Here is a 23,777-nt window from a genome sequence, read left to right as displayed (position 1 = left end):
CATTTCCAATGCAGCAGCGACCATGACAGGCATCGCCGCTGCTTCTTTCTTTTCCAACGCTTGTAGGTTCGGGGGCTGCGGACTTCACTTCGACTCTCTGGCCGAGCTCATCGTGCACATCGAAGATAACCACATCGGTAAGAGCCAAGAAGTCAGGAGCGCCGCAGCTAGCAATGGCCGAGGGTTGCAGCTAGCAGTAGTGGCTACGTTAGCGAGCTAGCAAGTTTCTTCCTGCGTCCTGACAACCCTGTTGCTAGGTGTGGTGGCTGTTGATGTTCCTGTGCTGATAATACAGAACCTCTCTGCTACCTGTATTTCTTTAACGACGCTTTAACACAGACTATAGCTTCTACACTAAGTGAACCCAGTGACACGCCGACAGGAAGACTTTCTTCACGCTCAGCTTGTTCGCTCGTACATCAATGTCTATAGCGCGAGGCCCGCGCGCAGAGACAACTCGGAAGCTCGTGAGTTCAGTTGCTGTCTGCAGGAGCCAATGAACATACACTGAATAAATGAAGAAGGTCCAGATTCAGTCCGCCTGCCAATAAACTTTTCATTAAGTTCTTGGTTTTACTTGATCTGATTCATCATAACTTTAAGGCTAAGTATTGTAGAATTTAATAAATGTCTCTAGAATTGTCTATAAGCTTAAAACCTTCTTAAGGTACACAACTATTATAGGTGCTGCCAGTTAAGAAATAAGAATGTGCATTGACATTGATTAAAAAACACCCAAAAGTCCCAAACTGTTCATATACAGGCACATCTCAAAAAATTAGAAAATCATGAAAAAGGTCAATATTTTTTGTCACTCTTTTCTGAAAGTGAAACCCATATATTGTATAGTCTTGTTACACATAGAGTGGAATATTTCAAGTCTTTTTCTGAACACATTTCTTGAAATGTTGATGATTATGGCTTACAGATAAGAAAACCCAAAATTCTGTGTCTCAAAAAATTAGAATATTACATAGGATCAATAAAAAGGATGTTTTACACAGAAATGTCAGGCTTCTGAAAAGTATGTTGATTTCTATGCACTCAATACTCGGTTGGGCCTCCTTTTGCATGAATTACTGCATCAATGCGGTGTGGCATGGAGGCGATCAGCCTGTGGCACTGCTCAGGTGTGACTGAAGCCCAGGTTGCTTTGATTGTGGCCTTCAGGTCATCTGCATTGTTGGGTCTGGTATCTCTCATCTTCCTCTTGACAATACCCCATAGATTCTCTATGGGGTTCAAGGGTTCTCTCCACTCTTCTAGGTCCCATAGTCTGGAGGAGGAGTGGAGAGGCACAGAATTCATGTTGCTTGAAGTCCAGTGTGAAGTTTCCACAGTCAGTAATGATTTGGGCTGCCATGGCATCTGCTGGTGTTGGTCCACTGTGTTTTCTGAAGTCCACAGTCAACGCAGCCATCTACCAGGAAATTTTAGAGCACTTAATGCTTCCATCTGCTGACAAGCTTTGTGGAGATGCTAATTTCATTTTCCAGCAGGAATTGGCACCTGCCCACACTGCCAAAGGTACCAAAAGCTGGTTCAATGACCATGGCATTACTGTGCTTGATTGGCCAGCAAACTGGCCTGACCTGAACCCCACAGAGAATCTATTGGGTATTGTCAAGAGGAAGATGAGAGATACCAGACCCAACAATGCAGATGACCTGAAGGCTGCTATCAAAATAAACCTGGGCTTCCATTACACCTGAGCAGTGCCACAGGCTGATCGCCTCCATGCCACGCCGCATTGATGCAGTTATTCATGCAAAAGGCAGCCCAACCGAGTATTGAGTGCATAGAAATCAACATACTTTATGGAAGCCTGACATTTCTGTGTAAAACATCCATTTTTTTATTGATCCTATGTAATATTCTAATTTTTTGAGACACAGAATTTTGGGTTCTCTTATCTGTAAGCCATAATCATCAACATTTCAAGAAATAAAGGCCTGGAATATTTCACTCTATGTGTAACAAGACTATACAATATATGGGTTTCACTTTCAGAAGAGTGACAAAAAATATTGAACTGTTTCATGATATTCTTATTTTTTGAGATGCACCTGTGTGTGTATATATATATATATATAGAGAGAGAGAGAGAGAGAGAGAGAGAGGAAATAAGAGCATCTTAATGTCGTTTTATATTGTTGTACAGTGACAACAAAGAAATCTATCCATCTATGTATAAATATATGTTTACTTATGCTCTCATGTTGGAACTGCAATTTTAAAAAGTATACTAAGTTATAAACATAATGAGTAATTATTATGATAACGTCCATTATGATAAACATCTGTATGAGCTCAAGTATCAGTAACTCATAACAATCTTGACTTTGTGTTTGTCATCAAGTTTTAACAGCATAAAAACAAAAAATATAGTGAAATTGTTGCCAAACTTCACCAAAGCAATAACTCAATTTTTTTTTTTTTTTTTTTTTTTAAGATTTATTTCAGGGCTTTTTGCCCTGATTGGAGAGATAGGGTAGTAGATAGAGCTGGAAACAGGGATGAGAGAGTGGGTAATGACATGCAGGGAAAGAGCCACAGGCTGGACTTGAACCTGGGCTGCCTGTGTACATGGGGCGCTACCTAACTGCTAGACCATCTGTGCCCCAAAAGTGCTGCTGTCTTGACTACCCAGTACCCATAGTATCTTTCTTTGGAGGAGAAGAATTTTTTTAACTTCAAAAATCCTCTTCAAGCAAGTTATTAGGGCTGCAACGATTAGTCACCATAATAGTTTATGTCGACTATAAAAATTAGTCGACACGGAAATTCAAGTGTCGACGCATCGTATTATTGTTTTTGATATTGGTAAAATCAAATACCGGCCGGTAAAAACTCATCTGCACTTGCAGTTCACTACTCAAAGAAGAGAGCCAGCCTCACACCAGAACATGTTGACATGCTCACATACTTGCACTGCAATTTAAAGAAATTATAATCTATTGTTCAGTCACTTGGGCTGGAAGTTTGATTTGTTTACATTAAGCTTTATTTGTACTACTTATTTGTTGTTGACTTTGGATGGGCAATTTGCTTTATTTACTTTTATGGACTTACCAGTCACTTTAAAGAAAGCCATCATTTAGTGATTTGTAACCTGCAAGGCAGGTGAACTGCTACTATTTAAATTGCTACTATTTATGTAAAATGAGGATCCAAAATAGTATGCCAAATAACCGCAATTAATCGACTAATCTGGAAATTTATTGATAGATTAGTCGACATAAAAAATAATCATTAGTTGCCGCCCTACAAGTTATGACAATGGATGATCAATCTGGATATTGCAAATTTACTGTAGCAGCATAACATTTTGTGCTTATGTCATTTAGTACTGTGTGAAGAAAAATTAATATGACCAACATAATGTGCCTGATTTTTGAAGAAGAGAAGCTATTAACAAGTTTATATGTGTACAACTGGTTGATACTGGTCTAAGTTACTGTGTAAGGGCCAATCGTTATGCTTTATTTATGTGATATGGAAATGTAAAAGCATGTGGTTAAGTTTATGTGAAAACATTGTGAGGGTTCTAATTGAATTTCAAGGTAGCAACATGTTAAAAACAACAGACAAAGTCCAATTTCACTTTCTGAGGGAAAACCAGTATTCATGTCTTTATTTAAATTTTGTCTTCTTGGTTTGCTATCGGCCCTGATGAAAAACATCTACCATCAGCAAACAATTTAGCATGAATAGATATCAGTGGCCAGTGTTTATCTTTTGTGTCCATTTAAATTAATGCTACCATCTGCGACACCTAGTGCTGAATCAAATAAGAGATTTATTTTTAGAGGGCAGAATAAGTCACCGTCATTAGTAAATAAGTGACTTGGTCTGTTTTAATGGTCAAACACAAGAGAAAATGTTGGCACAGATAGAGTGTTACACAAAAGAAATAATGAACAAATATTGGTATCTGCATCAGTGTTGGCTGAATTGTCATTGTTTTAAACTTACATTGCACTATTGTCCCTCATTTTCACAATCCTTGAATGTAATCTCTTTTTTTTTTTTGCAAACCTATATGTATTGTTATGTTTGAACAAGTTCTCTTCTAGAAATCAAACTCCCCTCCACTCAGTCTGACACTCTGTTAGTTCCTCCATCTGTTTCCTAATCTAATATTTCAGCCTCTAGTTATTGAAGCTGACAAGGCCCAGCTGTCTCTGTTGTTCTTGTTTGTTGCTTGACTGCCTTTAATATCCTCTGCCCTCCGATTGTGTGCTGAGCATGTGTCCAAGGTGTTAGCTTTAGAAAAAAAGGCCTCTGAATGACTTATTGGGGAATAATGAGGCAATTAGTTGGCCCAGAGTGGAAAAACTTTGCTGCCTCCCTCCTCTGTCCGCTGGCCTGTGCCCACTCTGAGAAGTGCGAAATCTTGCGCGTTGTGCCAAGTGCCTGTGAAGCGTAATTACAGACAGAGTGCTTGATTTGGCCTGTCTTCCTCCTCATCTGGTGGCCTGCTGCTTAAAGCACATTCTCCTTTATAATTAGGCGCCTGGAAAACAAGCACACATTTTTGTCCCTGTTTTCCTTGTGCAGCCTGCTGGTTAGGTTTGTGGACATGAGGTGGCGCTGCTCTGCTGTGGGTCAAAGGAGCTTTTTTTGAGGGCCCTTATCTGCACAGTAGCTTATGGTGCACATTGTAAGCCAAAACGAACTTTCTTGGTTGGTTTAACAACACTGTTGTGCCATAAATTAGTCGTTTCAATGAGTCACGCCTCTGTTAATGTGAAAGATGTAAAACAAAAACTTAAGGGATACTTATCATACTTAAATGTATCATACATTTTCCAAAGAGGTTTCTTTTTCCTATGAAATAATCCACTTTGTTGATATAGTAACTTTTCAATCTAAGAAGCCCCAAGACTTCATTAATTGTACAATAACCATGCCATTAAACAGGTCAAAGCTCCTGTGAGGAGTTTTTTTTTTGGTAGTTATGAAACACTCAAACTGATTTTGATCATCCGTAATGGGCTACAAAAGAAAACGTCATCAACACAAAGACTGACTATTTCTAATTATTTTAATGCCTGAGCAGTGCCAGGGCGTAGGTGTCAGACAAAGTGATTAACAGTGTGCTAAGGAAACTGCCTTACTTTTACATTTTCCACAGAAACAAAAACCACCCACATATGTTCAAGACAAATTAGTCTTGTGGCAAAACTTCCTCTACATATTTGACACAAAAATAAATCCCCACCCTTCAGAGAAGCAATTTTATAAGAAATGAATGCATTTATATACACATGAACAGATAGCAAAGTGGAAAGAGTTGTGACTTTTTTAGTGAATTTAAAAGTGGAATTAAACATCAACTTAATAACATGAATAAAAGATGCATTTTCAATAAGCCCACCCTGAAATCTTGCCAACATCATGATATAATAAAACTGACCTAAACTGGATCTGCTGTTGTTTGAATAATGTGGACTGAAGTTGATAATTGAGTGCTGGGTGGTCCACGTCATCAAGTCAAACAATAAGAATGCAGACTCTAATGAGCCCCAAAACCCCACTGACTTTTAACACACAGTGTAATTCATGTTTAGCTTAAAAGCTCTCTTGTGCTTCTTGAGAAACTTCTCAAACTGAGCTACTGAAATGTTTACTTTGTCACTAAACGATCAGGCTGCTGTGGACCAGAAGCAAACAGCAACCATGTTATTCAGTGTGTATTTATATGTACTGTTAAGACCTGAAGTGTCCCTGCTCCCTCACAATAAGTCTGTTTGTCACCAAATCTCACTGAGGGCTCATTTAGTAGATTCTGGTGCATAGCCCCCCCATCACAATCTGTGCGGAAGTTATAAATTTGGGAAGCAGTAACTAGTTCCCTGATCTGTGCACCTGGTGGGCCTAATTACATTTCCCCATCCCCCAGCACTGCTGCTCCTGTTCCTGTGTGGTGACCGCCTTATGAGGGGCTCCTGTACTTGATAAAACATTCCCCACAAGAGATAATGCAAAGCCTGTGTTGCGGACTAAACGCATTGAGGGGGTTATAGTTTCATCTAGGTCAAAAACATATTTTTTGGATAATTTTTTTCCATGTAAGGTTTTTGTTAATACTTATGATAAGAAATCAACATGATACTGCCCAAATATAGGAGTGTCTCTATTTCTACTGCAACCAGTTTGTTCTTTTTAATGCAATTTTAATTCAATTTAAAGAATGGTCATTTTTCAAATAAGCCAATAAAAGCACTTTATAAAAACAACATTTACAGACTTTTTTATAAAGGAGTTGTCATTGATTAAACTTAGCTTTAACACTGTGTTTACAATCAGCTGTGCTGTCCTTGCTAAGTGTCACAGCCTGCGTCTTTCAATCATTATGGGCTTAAAATGAGCAAACGCACATTTAAACAGTTGTTTAGTCCTTTTTAATACAAGTCGCTGCTGCTCTTGTTAAAGCCACAGGCCGACAGAGTACACTTCCTTCATGTTGCTGTTATACAGACATTAAACTTAGCAAGAAAAAAACACACCTTTTACCTCATTACTGTGCTTCACATCAATCCCATAGACACTAACAGTGGCGTTTGGGTTGCTATCTGACTGCTCTTTGGTGTCAGAGTGAAATATGATGACGAGTGGACTCAGACTGAGCTGTTGTCTGTCACAAATACTACGCTACACTAGCTACGATATTGTTTATGCCTTATGTGTATGTGTGATGTGTTCACGTCCCAGCAATAATGTCAGATTTCAGATCGGTTATATAGATCTGTGCCATCAGTCTTGTCTCCGTTAAGTTAAAAATAACATAAATATCAGACTCGATACCAATATTGTCAAGAGAATTTTTATTGGTATACATTGAACATATGTACATATAAATGTCTGCCTCAGTAAATACATATACACAAAACCTGAAAAAATCATGCTTCCTTTGCTTAAGCAAGTGAGTAATGGAAAAACCTTAAGTACAGTGGAACCTTAAAGGAAAAGAATAACAGAAAAAGTAAAACAAGGAATCAAACAGACTAAAACCCACCCATTCCCCCATATTTGGTAGTTTTAGTCACCTGTTGGACAAACTCTGAGTTGTTTTAATGTTCAAAGGTGAAAGAAAATGACGTCAGTGCGAGAGTCTTGTGCGGCCTCTCAGAAAGATCATCTGTTTGTTAGACATACTCCAGCAACATTTCCTGAGAGACTACTAACAACAATTTAAACAAATCAAATCACACAGTTTGCTTGGAAAATAGAAAAATTCATGAAAAACATCAGAATCAGCTAGATTGTTATTCTAGACCTTTGTATCTCCATTTTTCCAATTGGTACATCTTTATAGTCCCTTTTGATTGTGACAAAAATTATTACACTAATTAGAAACAAATAGAAATATTTTTTCCTTATATACTATATTAAATTAGAAGCAAAAAAATCTGTGCTTTATTCTGATGTATCCCTGCTGAATATATTTATAAAACATCACTTTAACCTCCCCTCAGTTTTTCAGTAATCCACAAAGGCAGCTTCCACATGGAGCCTGACTCTGTTTCATTTCCTCCTCAGAGGTCACATCATAATGAATTACCTGTGCCACCACTCCTGTTAACGTCCCCTGCTGCTCAGAGCCGCCGTAAACATGTCACCATAATGCTCAGCACTCCGCTCTGCCCCATGGTGCTTTTGGCCGTGAGGCTGGCCACGGAGCCAGACGATTGGTGTGTGTGTGTGTGTTTCTGCGTGACTGTGAGGCGGAGGGTTGTGGAGGGCGGTATGCTAGGGCAGCAGGCGTCACTTCCCCTCGTTGCCTTAGGATGGTTGTTGTGTGATCGTCTCTTGGCTTCCTGTTGAGGGCCATCAGGGGCCCTAATGAGAACAAGCTACTGCATCATGTCTTCTACTCTCATACACAGACCACTGACTCAGTCATATTATATATTACATATGCTGCACACAGAGACACGTCAAGGCAACAGGAAGAGTAGTGTTGTAGTAAGGCTACAGGATTGTGGCCGGATTATTTCAGATCCATTCCTTCTTTTAAGTGGAAATGAACTGTTTTTGTGAATTTGAATTCTGAGAAGAATGATGATCTGTTGGTGAAGCTGGCTGTGGTTTCACTGTTAAGTGGTTAAAAGCTCCTGTGTGGGTTTTTAACTGGTTATGAAACATCTGTAAATTAATACTGATGGTCATTTATGACTTACAAAATTTAATAAATCTATCAGCATAAAGATCCACTTTCTCCATGTCACTATTTTTAATGACTGAAACCACTGCCTGGGCTGGTGTCGGACGAAGGGATTAACTGCACACTACAAAAACAGACGTTTAACAGAGAAAAGATTCCAGATCTGACTGCTGTAATAAAGCACAGTGAAGTAAGAAAACACAACATTTGTTCCCAATTTGCCAGTAAGAAATCTTTTAAATTTAAACTGTAATTTAAAGTTAATAGAAGCCCTATACTGGAATGTCTTCAAGTTTAAAACAACAGAACCTATGCAAATCTTTGAAAAAATCTTGTGCATTCAAGTGAGCCTTTTTATACATCAGTGTTTAACTTCCATCTGCTCTGCTTGTCTGCGTCTTAAATCCAACACCTGACTTTTCATCTTGTGCATAAACAATCACTGCAGCCAATAGGAAGGGATTGTTAGTTCTGGCACTAGTGATGGTGAATAAAAACCACTTCTTGTTTCCCAGAAGGCTTCTTCTAGCTGCCACCATGGTGGACCACCTGTGTAGTTTGATTAAAGAGGTTCTCATCTCTACATGAGGCGCCTTCATCCTGGTCCTTGACTGCTGGTGGCCCCAAAAGAGCAGCAGAGTCTGCGGGGATCTGGCCCCTGCAGACCTCCCTCTCCCCCAGTCCCCACCTGAAGTGTGCGTGATTTACAGTGTGTGGGAACAGATTGATCCGCTGCTGTTTGAGGGCTCTGAGTGGGCTGCCACGCCACTCCTCCAGGCTCATTAGGGATCTTGGGAGGGATTTTGTGTGCACTCAGACTCACATAGCAACACACGGTGCTCAGAATAGTCTCTGCACTGCCTCCAGCTTCTGGCAGAAGTGCTGTTCCTACTCTGTGTTTCCATGACTTTAGCTGAAGAGTAAAGAGAGGTGTGCTGTCCTCCTCTCTGGGGATAAATCCACCATTAATGAAACACTTGCTTACGATCAGGCTCTGAGAGAAACCTCCTGAGCCTCAGGCGCTGAGGTTTAAGCTTTTCTTACAACCTACCTGCCAGTATCATAAAAGTCTGACACTATTTCACATTCAAACAAACGGCCTCGTCTGAGAGGAGGATACTCTTTCATCACCCTTGTCTACTTTTCAGTCTGACTGACATCAGTTTGTTGATTTAGATTTCTGTTAGAGCTTTCATTTCTTTTGTATACATACATGTGGTTTGGCTTGACTTTAACTGGTCGGTATCAACTTTCCCCTTCTGACAGAACTAAGCCAGTAGTTTTTAACGTAAAAACGGAGTGAAGCATGAGCTTTGAAATCTTTTTATTCAAAGTTGTGGTTGCACATTTGTAAATCTATAATTTTAATCTATGCACCATGCGCTGATTCTTACAAACAGGACAAGAATTTGCACACATTTCACAGAGCATACCTCTAGACTACAAAATGAGTGAATGTGTTGGTGAATAACTCCACCTGAAAGAACCTGATGCCACTCTGCATAACCTTTCAGGGGTTATGAAACATTCTGAAACTAGAAAAGCACTCGGAGAGCACAGACCTCTGCCATTAGCCCTATCTCCCAATAGTACAGAATCCTTTAAAAAATTCCTGGATCAAGACGGTGATCCGGATCACTCTCAAAATCTAATCAGTTCTTCCTTATGCCATTTCTGACATTTCCTGAAAATTTCTTGAAAATCTATCCACAACTTTTTGAGTTATGTTGCTAACAAACAAACTAACAAACCCTGCAGATCACATAACCTCCTTAGTGGAGGTAATAAGTATTATGTCACTTTTTGTCCTTCAAAAGCAAAACAGACTGTCAAATGCTAAGCTGCAACCTGCAAAGAAAGCCTTTTATTAATTTTTAATGACAAAGATTCTTAAGATGAGTACTAAATTTGCACATGTACAGGACAAAATAAGCAGAGTTAATATTTAAAGCTTTTTCCACAGATGGCACCAAAATCTTCATAAATTGACAGTGTCTCACAGGAATGCAAAATTAAGGTAAACAGTGTGTTACAAGTTGCATACTCCAGTTAGTATAGTGTACTACAATGCAGTACACAGCACTAATCTCAATATAAAGTATTGTCCCAAATTGCCAGCAGCCATTTTGCTTTTACAGGCATGACAGTTAAGCTGCCCCCTCTTTTCTTCTCTTTTAGTTTGTTCAATAGTAAAGATGGCTGTATGTTACTCATAAGCCATAACTCACCACAACATTAATGCCTGACTAGAAGATGCTCGTAGAATGCTAGCTATCCAGCAGATGCTAATGTTTGCTAGCACGCTAACCATTAGCATTGTTCCCATTCCAATATTAGTATTGGAAATACATATGATACTGCTGAAAATGTGGGTATTGGTATCGGCGAGCGAGCGTGTCTGTGTACCAATCTAATACAGTTTTGTTTCTAACCCTTCCAGACCGGCGTTGTCGTATACATCAAGAAGTTGCACAGGTTATTAAATTTTACATAACTGTTGAACAATATATCATAGCTCTTTAATGTTTAACAGTAAAACTCAAAATGATTAGCAGGAAAAACAACCTTAGGTGTCACAGAGGATGTAGGAATGTTCACTGTAGGGCTAATAAAATGTGTTAGTTTTCCAAAGCACAGTTGGTCCGGAAAGTTTACTCAAATATTGGATTGGTACTCAGTATCGACCTATAACCAGCGCTCTGGTATGGTAATCAGTTTCAGGAAGGATAAAATGGTATTGGAAAATCTCTACTAATGGTATCAAATCATTACAGGTCTATCAAACATTACTGTCTGCAGCTATCTGATAATAGTATACTGTGCTTAAAGCATGCATAACTTAATGTGCTGATATTTAAAAAATGGAGAGGTTTATGAAATAGCTTCTGCTACGTTGAGTGTGGAATATGTCGATTATCTTACGCTCAATGCTGTTTTGAATGCAATTAGTTCACTGCATTTTCACATTCTTCTCAGTGTGAACACACTTTGCACTCTTATGCACTCAAAATACTAAAAAGTATTTAGTACATAAGTGTGCAATTTAGAACACACCAACAAGGTGCAGTGAGAAAAAACGTGGAATATTAGCAATATCAAACAGATTCTAGATTGCCGTGGTCACCTCTGATAATAACAGTGGCAACGAGTGGAATATAAAAAATGGGTTTCTGTCCCTTCTGTGTTACTATAAAAACATGCAAGATGTAAAAATCCAAGATGGTGGACTCTATGGAGGGGACCCTCCCTGTTTATAAATTAAAGGGTTTTTCTATGTTGAAATGTAAACCATTTTGCATATTCAGGTGATTAAACACTCATTTAGATAGGCAACTTTATTTATATAACATTTCACTTTTTACCAGATTTGTTCAGCTACATGCTACCAGGCTAAATATTACACACTGTACCTTTAAGTTTGGATGTTATGTTGTTGTTTTCTCTCTCTCTCTCTCTCTCTCTCTCTCTCTCTCTCTCTCTCTCTTTTATTTCTTTTTTTAAGATTTTTTTTGTGTTTACCTTTGTAGAAAAAGGATGGACAGAGTCTGAGAGTGGGGAATGATATGCAGTAAAGGAGCCAGGGACTAATCACTCCAAGGACAACAGGCTTTTTACCCAGAGCACGTAGACATAACCAAAAGGCCACTGACACACCACACTGAGACCTGTTGGGTAATGGTGTTAGCATCAAAGTTGTAATGGAAATTCTCTTATATTGGTGACCTTCATGGTCATGAATTTCTTTTAATAGAAACATGTTTCCATGAAATCATAGCACAAGATATTCTGAGTTTATCCGATGGTTTTTAGGGCAGTCTTAATATTCTCAGTGTACTGTTGTCACTCCCTATAGTCTTGTCTTTGGCTATTAGAGTACGTCGTGATGACTACATGTACTTGAAGGGGTAGTGAGGCAAACAGCTGGAAGAGGACATTCCCCTATGGAGTCAAGACACTGGTGGGGGTGTTGATGAAGAATGCAGGATCAGATGAGTAGACTTCTGAGAGGCTGGACCAGGAAACCAATGAGGTGGCTTGGAGGAGGAGACTGATTTATGCAGGATGAGATGAGCAGAAGACCTGTGAGGATCTGGACTAGATGCTGCTGAACTGAAAGGAGGTGGCTGGGGTGGAGGAGGGTTGCAGCCTCCAGTAAAGAAAAAGGAGGAAGGATTTAAAATACGACAGGTGCATGATGATTGGCCAAACGAGGTTGTGGCAGAATCTGATTAGTTGGTGCTAAAAGCCATAATCAGCTGATCACCAGAGTGGGAAGAGAGAAAGAACTGAAAAAGGGAGATATGAATGAGTAGTGATGACTAATAAGTGAGTAAAAATAGTCTTCCTGCCTGAACTTTGGCTGAGCTCCATTTAATGTTTGATGTTGCTTCTAATGCTTGTCCTGACTACGTTTCTTGTTTGACTGCAAAACTAATTTCCTCAAGGATACAAAGTTGAAGTTAAATGTCAAAAACTTGTTGATATAAAGACAGCAAATATAGCAATGTCCCTTGTTTTACCTCAGAAAATTGAAGACTAAGTAAATAGAGCATGGATAAACATTGTATAGGTAATTTACATTTTTTGATGATTTATAAGAGATGATGCTCCCAGCTCCTCAGCTGGTTCCTTGTTGCAGTGAAAAGTTTATACTTTATCATAAACACCACCAAAACCCAACAGGGTCCTGGCACAAGGTCTTTCAGTTCAACAGATATTAACTAGGAATCTGCTTTTGTACACTTCCTTTTAACCACATTCCCTAATAGAAATGTGTTTTAAGGTGTTTAGTTTCAGTGTTACAAAGAAACAGCGGTGTATGGCCATGTAAACCTGCTTTGGCTTGGTCATAATTGAGTATGACTCAGGGTTTTATGACAGCCTCATGAAGGTGTTGCTTACCCCTTTAAGGAGGAATACTTTAATTACATCAGTTTCATATGTTTTGTATCACTGTCATTGTGAAACTTAATCAACCAGGACTGTTTTTTTATTTACTTGCTGAGTGAGCAGATTCTTTAAAAGCTGCCTGTAGTCACTGTGTCTTACAATAGCACATTTTAAAATTGAATGTTACAAACAGCCTGAGGGATTTGTGTTGTGTATAAATGAGCTTGTGGATGGAAATAGGCATTAGTTTGAACCACATGGGGGTAGCAGCCCTTCACAGCTCTGTCAGAGGCAGACAGCGAGGCTCAGCTGGGAAGTGGTCGACAATGTTGTTTTATGGGGCATCTCTTTTCTCCCACATGGATGGCAGAAAGAAGAGCGTTTGAAGTCAGGCCCGCTTCACCTCAGGGTGTGGAGATTGGCTATTGTTGTACATTTAGCACCGCTCAGCAAGATGAATGTCTGGAGCCCAGCATGGGGAAACACAGTATGTGTTGAGTGTGGTCATGTATGAGTAATGTGGTGTCTGCTGTGCAGGTTTGTAAGAGGAATGGTGGGAAATCAAGAGACAAGGCACTTAAGATGTTTCTGTCTTTTTGTATATTTAAGGTAGAAAGTATAGGATATTTCTTTAAAATTTTACAAACCAGGAACATAAACATTAAAGTACGTTTTAACCCAGTGGTAGTGTATAGCTTTAAAGCTGCAGAGCTTCTCCAGCACTACTGAACCAATTTAACTGTCGTCTAGACAGTGGTGCATGATGTCACACTACAGTTAATTGTACTGAATATTACACTAAAGCCTGATTTCAATTAATTTGACTAAATCTTTTTTTTATTAGTCTTTATTTGGTTAGCTGAGCTTGTGTATTCTTTAACAGCCAAGTTCCTTAGACAGTCATACCTGGGACTCTCCCTTTTCAACCATAGTCTGACCCTTTTTCCACCAGACAATGCGATGTAAAACCTTTTTTTAAGATTTTACATCACAGGTGTTACATTCACAAAAACATACAAAAGATACAACCACAGTTTGAGCATTGTGCTGTGGAGTTTTTCAGATGTGGGAGGGTAGGGAGGGTATCTGTAGATAGGACAATCAGACATAACTAGTTACTATTTCAAGAGGGTCAGGCTGCAGACCTTGACAAAACCTCTACACTGGGGCGTTTAGCCGCAGACCTCTACGCTGGGGCATGCAGCGTGTTAGCTGTTGTTAGCATGACTGGACTGCTGACTTTTACTAGACATTAGCGTAGACCCCTACACTGGGGCGTGCAGTAGCAGAGCCCGACCCCTACGCTATTAAAACCCGAGTGGTTAGGTTTAGGCATTAAAACCGGAGTGGTTTAACCTGACTCGCCAGATGGATTTGTTTCACACATCCATCTGGGAAGCTTCAATAGGAAACGTTTGAGAAAAGGCAAAGGCTTTGAAAAAAAGTCGGAATGTGATTGGATGAACGTTCTGTCTGTCACATCTCTAGGGGCCAATCAGAGCAACAAAACACGTGGCGTAGCAGCTATTGAGAATAATGCAAAATATGGCGTCTATAAACATGTAAGTACTCAACTTTTGTCGTTTTTAAAAAAAAAAAAAAACTGCTGTTCTTTATTCTTCTTTTAATAAAGAAATGTTGTCAAGTTCTGATAAAACTGGCGCTTTAGCAGCATCTGTGCTAATCTCTTCCTCCATAACGTTTTTTTTTTTCTCTTCCTCCATAACTGCACCAGCTCTTGCTGCTGCTTGTGTACGTCACGACTCTGCTGTGCCTGAAAGTACTGCCCCTCGTCGCTGATTGGTGCTGTCACTTTCTAACCAGGCCTGAACGGTTCAGATGAGAGCTTTGCAAGATGGATTCGCCAGTGAAAAACAAGGAAAGGGGCGTATCCATCTGCTTTGCAAGGTTACGAGTGGTTAGGTTCAGGCATTAAAACCTGAGTGGTTAGATTTAGCGTACGCCAGTGGGCAAGGGGCTAGAGCAAAAAATTCCACTCAGCTAACATACGTCATCGCCTTAGCGTAGAGGTCCGCGGCTCGGGCAGTGTACATCATACCCCAGCGTAGAGGTCCACTCCAGCGTACAGGTCTGCGGCTGAACGCCCCAGCATAGAGATTTGCTCGAGGTCTGCAGCCAGACACGTCTCAACTATTTTGCTTATGCAACATATTTTGACAATTTAAAGTTTGAAGGTTTTATTTACAGATACAAACAAAATGTGCTATGGCTCAACAAAAAGGTCAGTTCTAAAGGGGGGCTGATAATTTTGACACTTGGATCCCTGCTCCACTTGTGACCTCTGGTTGGGTCAAGTGATACATTTTCTAAAGGGAAGAGCTTGACAGGCATAATGCAAATCAACCCATGAAGCAAAGGAAGTAGTTTAAGCAAATGTGGGCTGCCAAAAAAGCTCTTCAACAAATCTACTGTTATCTGCATGAAGGCATTACAAGATCTACATTATTAGTAATGGTAGAAAATAAGCCAGTGCCACAATGTCAGATATTTTAGCCTCCATACACTAAGTAAAATTAAATGATATTAATACCCGTTTTGATACCACAGCAACAAAAATATTAGTCAAAGCTACCCAATATTCTTTGTTTCTTTTTTGTATTTGTGTGATCTAGATAGTAGTCTCGCTCTTTCCCTCAATGCACCTTACGGTTAATAATCTGACTGAAGGGTTTTTAAAGCTAGTTAAATACTGTCAATCATCAAAACATAGAATTGGTCATACTAAAGCGTGGTATGGAAATTGTCCTAAAGAATGGAAATGTTTGACGGCCTTTTCCTCCTTTCTACTCAGACACAGACCCCCGTCTTCTGGAGAAGCAGGAGCAGCAGCAGCCAACATATGTTGCCCTCAGCTACATCAACAGGTAATCTAGAACTACCACCTACCCCTGCAATATTGCCAGATGGTTAAAGTACAGTGGTTGGTAAAGAATTTGCAGAAATCTTACAAGCAAGAGATGAACATGAGGCCCTTCGACCTTTATATTTGACCTCCAGTATCGAATCAGTTTATCCTTAAGTCAGAGAGGACATTTGAGCAAAGTGTGAAAAAATTCCCTCGAAGTGTTCCTGAGGAATCATGTTTGCAAGCAAAGGATGAATGCAAGATTAACGTTGAAAATAGACCTGCTGCAGCAGAGCAGAGTGACACTTCTGGGATGTGCCAGATCTGGAACCGGACCCAAGCACGGGCAGTGAGAGTGCTTCACTTGACTAGAGAAGAAGCTTCATGAGCGGATCGCAGCGCAGCCGTTGTTTGTGTGAATTACTGGCAATATCCTTGATTTGCTACTGAAAAATTCTTATCATTTCATCCCTGAGACAAAGTGGATATTTGTGTTTTAACCTCTGGAGACCTAATCTTTTGTTCTGAATGCATTTGTAGTTTCTCCCACTTATTTGTGATATGTTGGATCTGGTAGGTATAAAACCCAAGCCATGTCTTTGAACAGGAAGTAGTTTTCACCTAAAAAAAATCTAGTCTGCATGTAAGAACAACAGACCTATCTTAGTGCACAATACAAAAAAAAACAAACAAATGTCTTTACTCGTTGGAAGTCATTTTGACAAAGAATATGTTTTTTCCTTTTCAAAGATCTTGAGGGCTTGGAAAATTTGATCTTTGACCTATGATGTCAGAAACCATCTCATTCTTGAGTCAGAGTTGATATTTGCTCAAATTTTAAAGAAAATCCCTCAAAGTGTCTTTAAGATGTAATTGTTACCAGCAAGGGAAAAATATAATATCTTATGACCTTGACCTTTGCTCTATGACCTCCAAAATATAATAAGATCATCACTAAGTGAAAGTGGGCATTTTTTCAAAGTTTAAAGAAGATCCCCTGAAGGGTTCTTGATGTCTTGTGTTCACAGGCATGTTGGATAGACAGATGGAAAACCCAAAAGCATTAGGCCTCTGGTCTTGGCTATCACAGTGAGGAAGCATAAAATATGACCATTATGGAGTGGAAACTGTGGAATTAAACTGAACTATAAGTAAATCTGCTTTTTATGTTTAAATTAAAATCATTACTTTTATTCATTTTTGATCCAATAAGGAGTGATCTTCTAATCCTTAGCTCCATTAGTCTGTACTGCTGCTGTGCACTTAGAAGAGTTTTTTCTTTTAGCTTCTTCCAGAGATCTCAGATGTCATCTGGTTGGTAGTTCAGATGAAATGCTTCTGTATTCAGTCACTGGTTTGTTTTATTGCTTTGGGTTCATCCCAGTCCTCTTTGATATGGTGCTTGAAGAGTGGTTTTAGTGGCAACAAGCCCATGTTCAAGAAGGTCTGCTCCTGTCTCTCTGCTTTCAAAAACACATCTTGATGTGGTTACGACTTAATTTGTTAATTCCACTTTTGCTTTAACAATGTCTATGTTAACATTTCATTTTATGATACACATTTACCAAAGACTTTACTATCCATCATAAACCCTGGGGTTTCTAGGTGGGAGCTGAGCCGCTTATATATTTTTTCCAAGCATGTGTTAAACAGAAGCAAGGATTTAACAGCAGGGTAATCCACAATAACATATCATTGACTGTTCATTTCAATCAGAAATGAGAGAAATGGAAAAATATTAATAATCCTGACTTTTCCCCTCTCCAGGTTTATGACGGAGGCTGCACGACGAGAGCACGACACCCTAAAGAAGAAGGTGCAACCCAAGTTGTCCCTGTCTCTGACATGCAGTCTGTCCCGCAGCAGTGTTTCCACTCCGCCCCGCCACACCAGTGGAAACCTCACCCCTCCAGTCACCCCACCCATCACCCCTTCCTCTTCTTTCCGTAGCAGTACACCAACAGGTACATCAGCATCCTTCACACTCATTTTCATAGTTTGATAATCAGTATTTCAGACCAGCAACACAATGACCTGAAACATACAGAGAAAGCTACACTGAAATGATTTAAAGGTGAATGTTCTGGAGTGGCCAAGTCAAAGCCCAGAGGTCCAATGGAGAATTGTGGTTGGATTTAAAAAGGGCTGTTCACATCCAATCACCATGCAAGAGCTTGAGCAGTTTGCCAAGAAGAATGGAGTAAAATTGCAGTGTCCAGATTAGAGCTGAGCGATTTGCAGAAATAATTTGGTTGCGATTTTTATTTGTTTTTCCAATATTGCAATTTTATGTGCGATTATTTTTAGGTCCCTCAACTTTAGTATTATTCAACAAACCCAAGTGATAAATCATTCTATATTTTAATCAGCACAATATTAGATAAATGAAACTACAGATGAACATTTTGAATATCTTATTGTGATTATTTTTGGCTCATATTGCAAACTTTCAAATCAATTCTAAATCAGTTTCTATAATGTTGATGATCTTTTTTGTCATTCTCATTTTGATTATTGAAACTTGCAAAAACAAGAAAAGGACTTTCATGAACTATTAAAAAACAATACTTCTAATCTTTGCATAATGTGTATAACACAAAATCTCTGCTTCAAAAACTGTATTAAACTGGTATTCTGACTCATTTCAGGAATATTGCACTGTCTGTGATTTGAAAACTGCAGCAGGCCATACTGTGATTGAATCTAGTTTTTAATTGTCCAGCCCTACTCCAGATGTGCAAGCCTGATTGAGACCTATCCACACAGACTCAAGTAATGAGATGCTGCTTACTCCATACTGTAAAATAATGTCCAGTACAGTCCCTGAAGTGTTTTATGAAAGGTATCAGTGTCATTGCGTCCCTATCTGTGAGTGTGTTGAAGTTTTAGGGTGGAGATTGGGCTCATGCCTGAGAGGCATTCTCACAGTCCAGCGTATTTGTTTTGTTTATCACTGCATAAATTACATAACAGAAAGAAAATGTTAGGGTTTTTTCCCACATACTTTTACTTTTTGTGAAGAATGCAAACTCAAAAGATTGGCCTTTTTAAGCTCTTGTGGTTTTATTTCTTCTGCTCTAGAATAATGTCTTAAACTAATGGATTAAACAATCGCAGATAATTGACTCCCAGACCTCAATAAAATGCATGAATTCTTTCCCATGACTGGCAAAGTTTAGTCTTTCCCAAAATGTGGGTCTGTACATTTGAAAGCAAAGTTATGGGAACCGAAAGGCATGTCAAAAACGGTCCTCATTTGTGCGCCTGAAGGCTCAAAATCAAAGAAATGATTGTCAGACATTAGTCACCAAGTAGAGAAAGAAAGTGTGTATGATTACATGTTGTTAGTGATGCCATGAGTCAGTTTCTTTCTGTGTTTCCCCCACCACAGGTAGCGAGTGTGACGAGGAGGAGGTAGACTTTGAGGAGTCTGACAGCGATGAGTCGTGGACCACAGAGAGCGCCATAAGCTCTGAGTCTATTCTCAGCTCCATGTGCATGAACGGAGGAGACGAGAAGCCTTTCGCCTGCCCAGTACCAGGCTGTAAAAAAAGATACAAGGTAGGAGGAAAAACTGTACAGTAAAGATAACAGTGAAACAAATGTGTAATTTTATTTCCTCACATAAATGAAAATATAAAATCAGAAAGGAGTCCCTGCTGTTGACAACGGAAAATCCAACCATGGTGGAGCATTACAACATGTCAACATAGATGCATACATCCAGTCCATTCCAGTGATTTTGAGTTTTACGGGATTTTCCATTCACATCTGGCGTGTGTGGTTGGGATAAATTATGTGCAGCTTGAGAAAATTGCATCGCTGACGTGAATGACAGGGTTATGGGCGATGACTTAGTCTGAGGCAGCAGGCAGCATGAGGCATCTGTTCAGGGGCAGAACAAGACAGATTTTTAACAGGAACACACTCGATAACTTTATATCAAACACTGAAATCTTTTTGAAAATGTTAGAGAAAGTCTAACAAGTTCTTTATTAGATCCAACCTCTAATAAGTGACTTCATACTTGAGACTCAGATGTTGAAAACTCGGTTAAAGATGGTTTCTGTTATTATTTCCTTTATTACAGAATGTGAACGGGATCAAGTATCACGCCAAAAACGGCCACCGCACCCAGATTAGGGTGCGCAAGCCTTTCAAGTGCCGGTGTGGGAAGAGCTACAAAACATCTCAGGGTCTGCGCCACCACACCATCAACTTCCACCCACCCATCTCCACTGACGTCATCAGGAAGATGCAGCAGTAGAGACAGAGTGGGTGACCAGCAACATCCCGAACATCTGAACTCCACTGTCACCAGCAGCAGCTGCTCCTCTTTCCCCTGATCCCGAAACTCTTTCTCTCTCCTTTTTCCCACTTTATGACACTATTTTGATTGCATGATATAAATGTGTTTTTATCATTCACTTTTGTTTTATTCAGAACGTTGAATCTTTATGTAGTTCACAGTTTTGTATTTTGCACATTTAAGCTTTCATTTACCTGCAAAACGTTATTGTTTATTGCGTAAAACAGGGCACTTTAACTTTGCCTCTGTCTCATTTAATTACAACATAATTCCCTAAAATGATGGGATGTTGTGTTAAACATAAAAAACAGAATTTGATGATTTGCACAGCAAGGAAAACCCATATTTGATCTGAAATCTACAACATATCAGATGTTCAAACTAAGAATTGTTCATGTTTCTATGTCCAAATTGAATTGGACTAAAAAGTGTTTAAAAAAAGGTCGAACAGGTATCATGTTCACTTTTAGCAACATTTTATAAGTGTTGAGGGAACTGAAGGGACCTGGTATTGTAATGTAGAAAGGGGAATGTTGTCCAAGTGTAGGAAATTTATTGAAGAGGATTAGAGCCATTGAAAAAAATGGGTTGATTTTTTTTTCAACCTCTAAAAGAAATGTCCAAATTCTGAGATTAAAATAAGAATACAGAGATAAAAGTCAGAATTCAAAGGGGGGAAAAAGTCAAAATTCAGAGAAAAGGTGTTATTCTGAGATCAATATCAGATTTCTGAACAAATGACTATTATTAGATCAAAGTCAGAATTTGAGATTGAAGTCAGAATTCTAAGAAAAGACAGAATTCATTCATAAAAAGTCAGAATTCTGAGAAAAAGGGTCATCATTCTGAGAGGAGATTAAGAATTCACAGGGAAAAGTCAGGATTCAGAGAAAATAAGTCATCATTCTGAGATCTGAGTCATAAAAAGTCTGTCTTAGATATCAGAATTATGTCTTTGAATTGGAAAAAAAACATCACAATTTTTTTTAAGTGGCTATAATCCTCTTTCATAGAAATTAGGTTATTTGTTACATAGGCAACCAGCTAGAGTCATATTTTATATGGCATGAGAAATCCAAGCTAACTATTAGATCTAACGCTGATTGATTTCTGAGACCTTTTCTTTCATATCACAAGTATTACAAACCTCTTTATTTCATCTTTTTTACTGCCTACATCAATGTGTGAGCACCAAAGGATGATCTCAGGGGACGTTTGCAAGCATTTCAGCTCCACAATCCTGCCCAAGTGTTCTGATCATAATGAGTGGCATCATGGGAACTCCTTGTGCCATTCTTTCTAATGTATCTGGTCACTTTTCTGACAATTCAAGACATTTTCCCTCTCTAATTTTTAGAGAGGGATAGAAGCACTTTTTGTAACAAGTTGCCAACAAATAAGCATTTTATTGCCACTATCTCGTTTGAGTCGTATGTTCTGTTACGACCAAAATGAGTTGAAAGGCCTTCAGAGAAGTTTGAAATGCTCCCAGGGAAGATGTTCACCAAACCTCCAGCATTTCCAGTATTTTGATATTTCTGTATGTACAGCTGTTGCCTTCATTTGTATACCATTCCAATCATTGCAGGACTTTGTATGGCTTCATTTTGGCTTTCAGCTCAGCTGAAAGAGGACATTATACTAACATCCCAGTAGAGATTGTTTGCTGTCGTGGACTGAAGAAAATGGGGTGACATTTGCCTTGTATTTAGCACATTTTCACTCTTGGAGTCCTGATTTTTTCTGCAGGAAACATGCCCAGCTCTGACTGTGTGCCATAAAAATATGTCAGCTAAAGAAAACATTAAAGCTGGGACAACATCTAAAATATCTACTGAGCCATTGTTTAACATCCTCACTGCATGATGTTTGTGTTAAGAAACTATGGTCCAAATGAGAATTGTGACAGTATTGTACTGCCAGTATGGAGGAAAGTGTTTGCTATAGTGTACAGTGAATGTATTGTGTTAAGTGCATTAAATTATATTTTCATATGTCTCTGAAGTGAAAGTGTAAAGTGTATGGTGAGTCAGAACCAGAGAGATTATTGTTGTACTGTATTTCTTTAAAAAGCTGCTTCATGTAAACTTTTGTTACGTTTAGAATAAAATTTCCTCTGATGTGTGCCTGTAGATTCCTGTTCATTTTTAAACTTTAGTGATATTTAACTGACTTCCAGTCTTGTTTTAGAAAAAAGCATGGCACAACTAGAGCATCACTTACATTTTATAAATTATTTTATTGAACGCAAATAGCATGTACCAACCTCTCTAAAGCATTTGAGAAAGTGGACCATGTAGTGCTCAGAAACGGACAACACATTTTATTTACTTATGCTGCAGTACAAATATAGCAATCTTCAAAACAATCTTTTTTTTCAAAAACAGAATAACCTTTTTATTGGAAATGTAAACAATGTGGATAGGAACACTGATATTAACTAGGAAAGTAATGCTGACTACACACCTAAGCCATGAAATGCACAAATGTCAGGATGCCAAAAAATAATGTACAAAAAAACTGAGACAACTACAATGGAAAAGAATTTAAAAATTGTGAAAAGAGACAAAAAATGGGTTGCAAAAATGTGGCAACAATGTGTCAAAAATTGATTGAAAATGAAAAAAATGGTGAAAAGTAGCAATGATAGGTTATTGGTAGCAAATAAGGGCAGAAAGTGGCAACAATTGATTGCAAGTGCAAAAAGAAGTGAAAAAAAAGAAAAAAACAGCAGAAATGGGCTAAAAGTAGCAAAAAATGGCAAATAAGGGCTTAAAGGAACAACAAATGATTACAAGTGCCAAAAAACCAGCACGAGGACTAAAAAAGGCAAAAATAATTAAGGGTGGTTAATGAGGGAAAAGGCAACAAGAACGGGTTAAATTAGCAAAAATAAGTGGCAAATAAAAGCAAAAAGTTGTCCAAAAAGTAGCAACTGGGGGCTTAAAGCAGCAAAAAGTGGCCAAAAAAAAGGCAAATACAGGCAAAAAAGCAGCAAAAAGTGGTAAAAAAAAGGGCTAAAAGCAGCAGAAATTAATTCAAAGGGGCAAATAAGGGAAAAGGGCAACAGAATGGGTTAAAAGTGACAAAAAGAAGTGGCAATAAGCAGCAATAATGAGTTTAAAGTAGCAAAAACAAATGGCAAGATGTTTATTTTAAAGTGTCAGAGTGGGTTGGTTAAAAAGTGTCACAATAATTTCAACATCAGAACCAACAGCTTCACACATCTTTCAGCTCCAAAATGATGTAACTGTTAGCCAGGATGCTAGCACCAATGCTACCAATCCAACACACATGCATTGATACCATCAATAAATCACAACTGGGGAGGGTCTGTTTTCTGAAAGAAAATAAAGTTTAGGTTCGATGCTCCCTTTACCTGCTATGATTAACAGACAGACTTTAACTGAAGGGTCTGGTCTCACTGGATTTTTTGAAGACAGAGTTGAATGATTTGGAGGCAGATGCATCTGGCTGCAGATGCTTTGAATGATGCATTCTGATTGTAGCTGACCTTGACAAATACCTGACATTTTGATAGG

General features: G+C 38.8%; 1 protein-coding gene across 1 annotated transcript; it reads left to right on the top strand.

Annotated features, from left to right (window-relative positions):
- The first annotated feature begins 9 nt into the window (after positions 1-9).
- Positions 10-22,355, top strand: jazf1b (JAZF zinc finger 1b). The gene is made up of 5 exons (XM_041794039.1): positions 10-137; positions 15,873-15,945; positions 17,694-17,890; positions 19,318-19,487; positions 20,017-22,355. Exons 1-5 carry the CDS (start codon positions 23-25, stop codon positions 20,191-20,193), a joined length of 732 nt encoding a protein of 243 aa, XP_041649973.1. The 5' UTR covers positions 10-22; the 3' UTR covers positions 20,194-22,355.
- The last annotated feature ends 1,422 nt before the right edge of the window (positions 22,356-23,777 follow it).

This window comes from Cheilinus undulatus, linkage group 8 (genome assembly GCF_018320785.1).
Source record: "Cheilinus undulatus linkage group 8, ASM1832078v1, whole genome shotgun sequence".
Lineage (NCBI taxonomy): Eukaryota > Metazoa > Chordata > Actinopteri > Labriformes > Labridae > Cheilinus > Cheilinus undulatus.
This window is presented reverse-complemented; position numbering and strand designations above follow the sequence as displayed.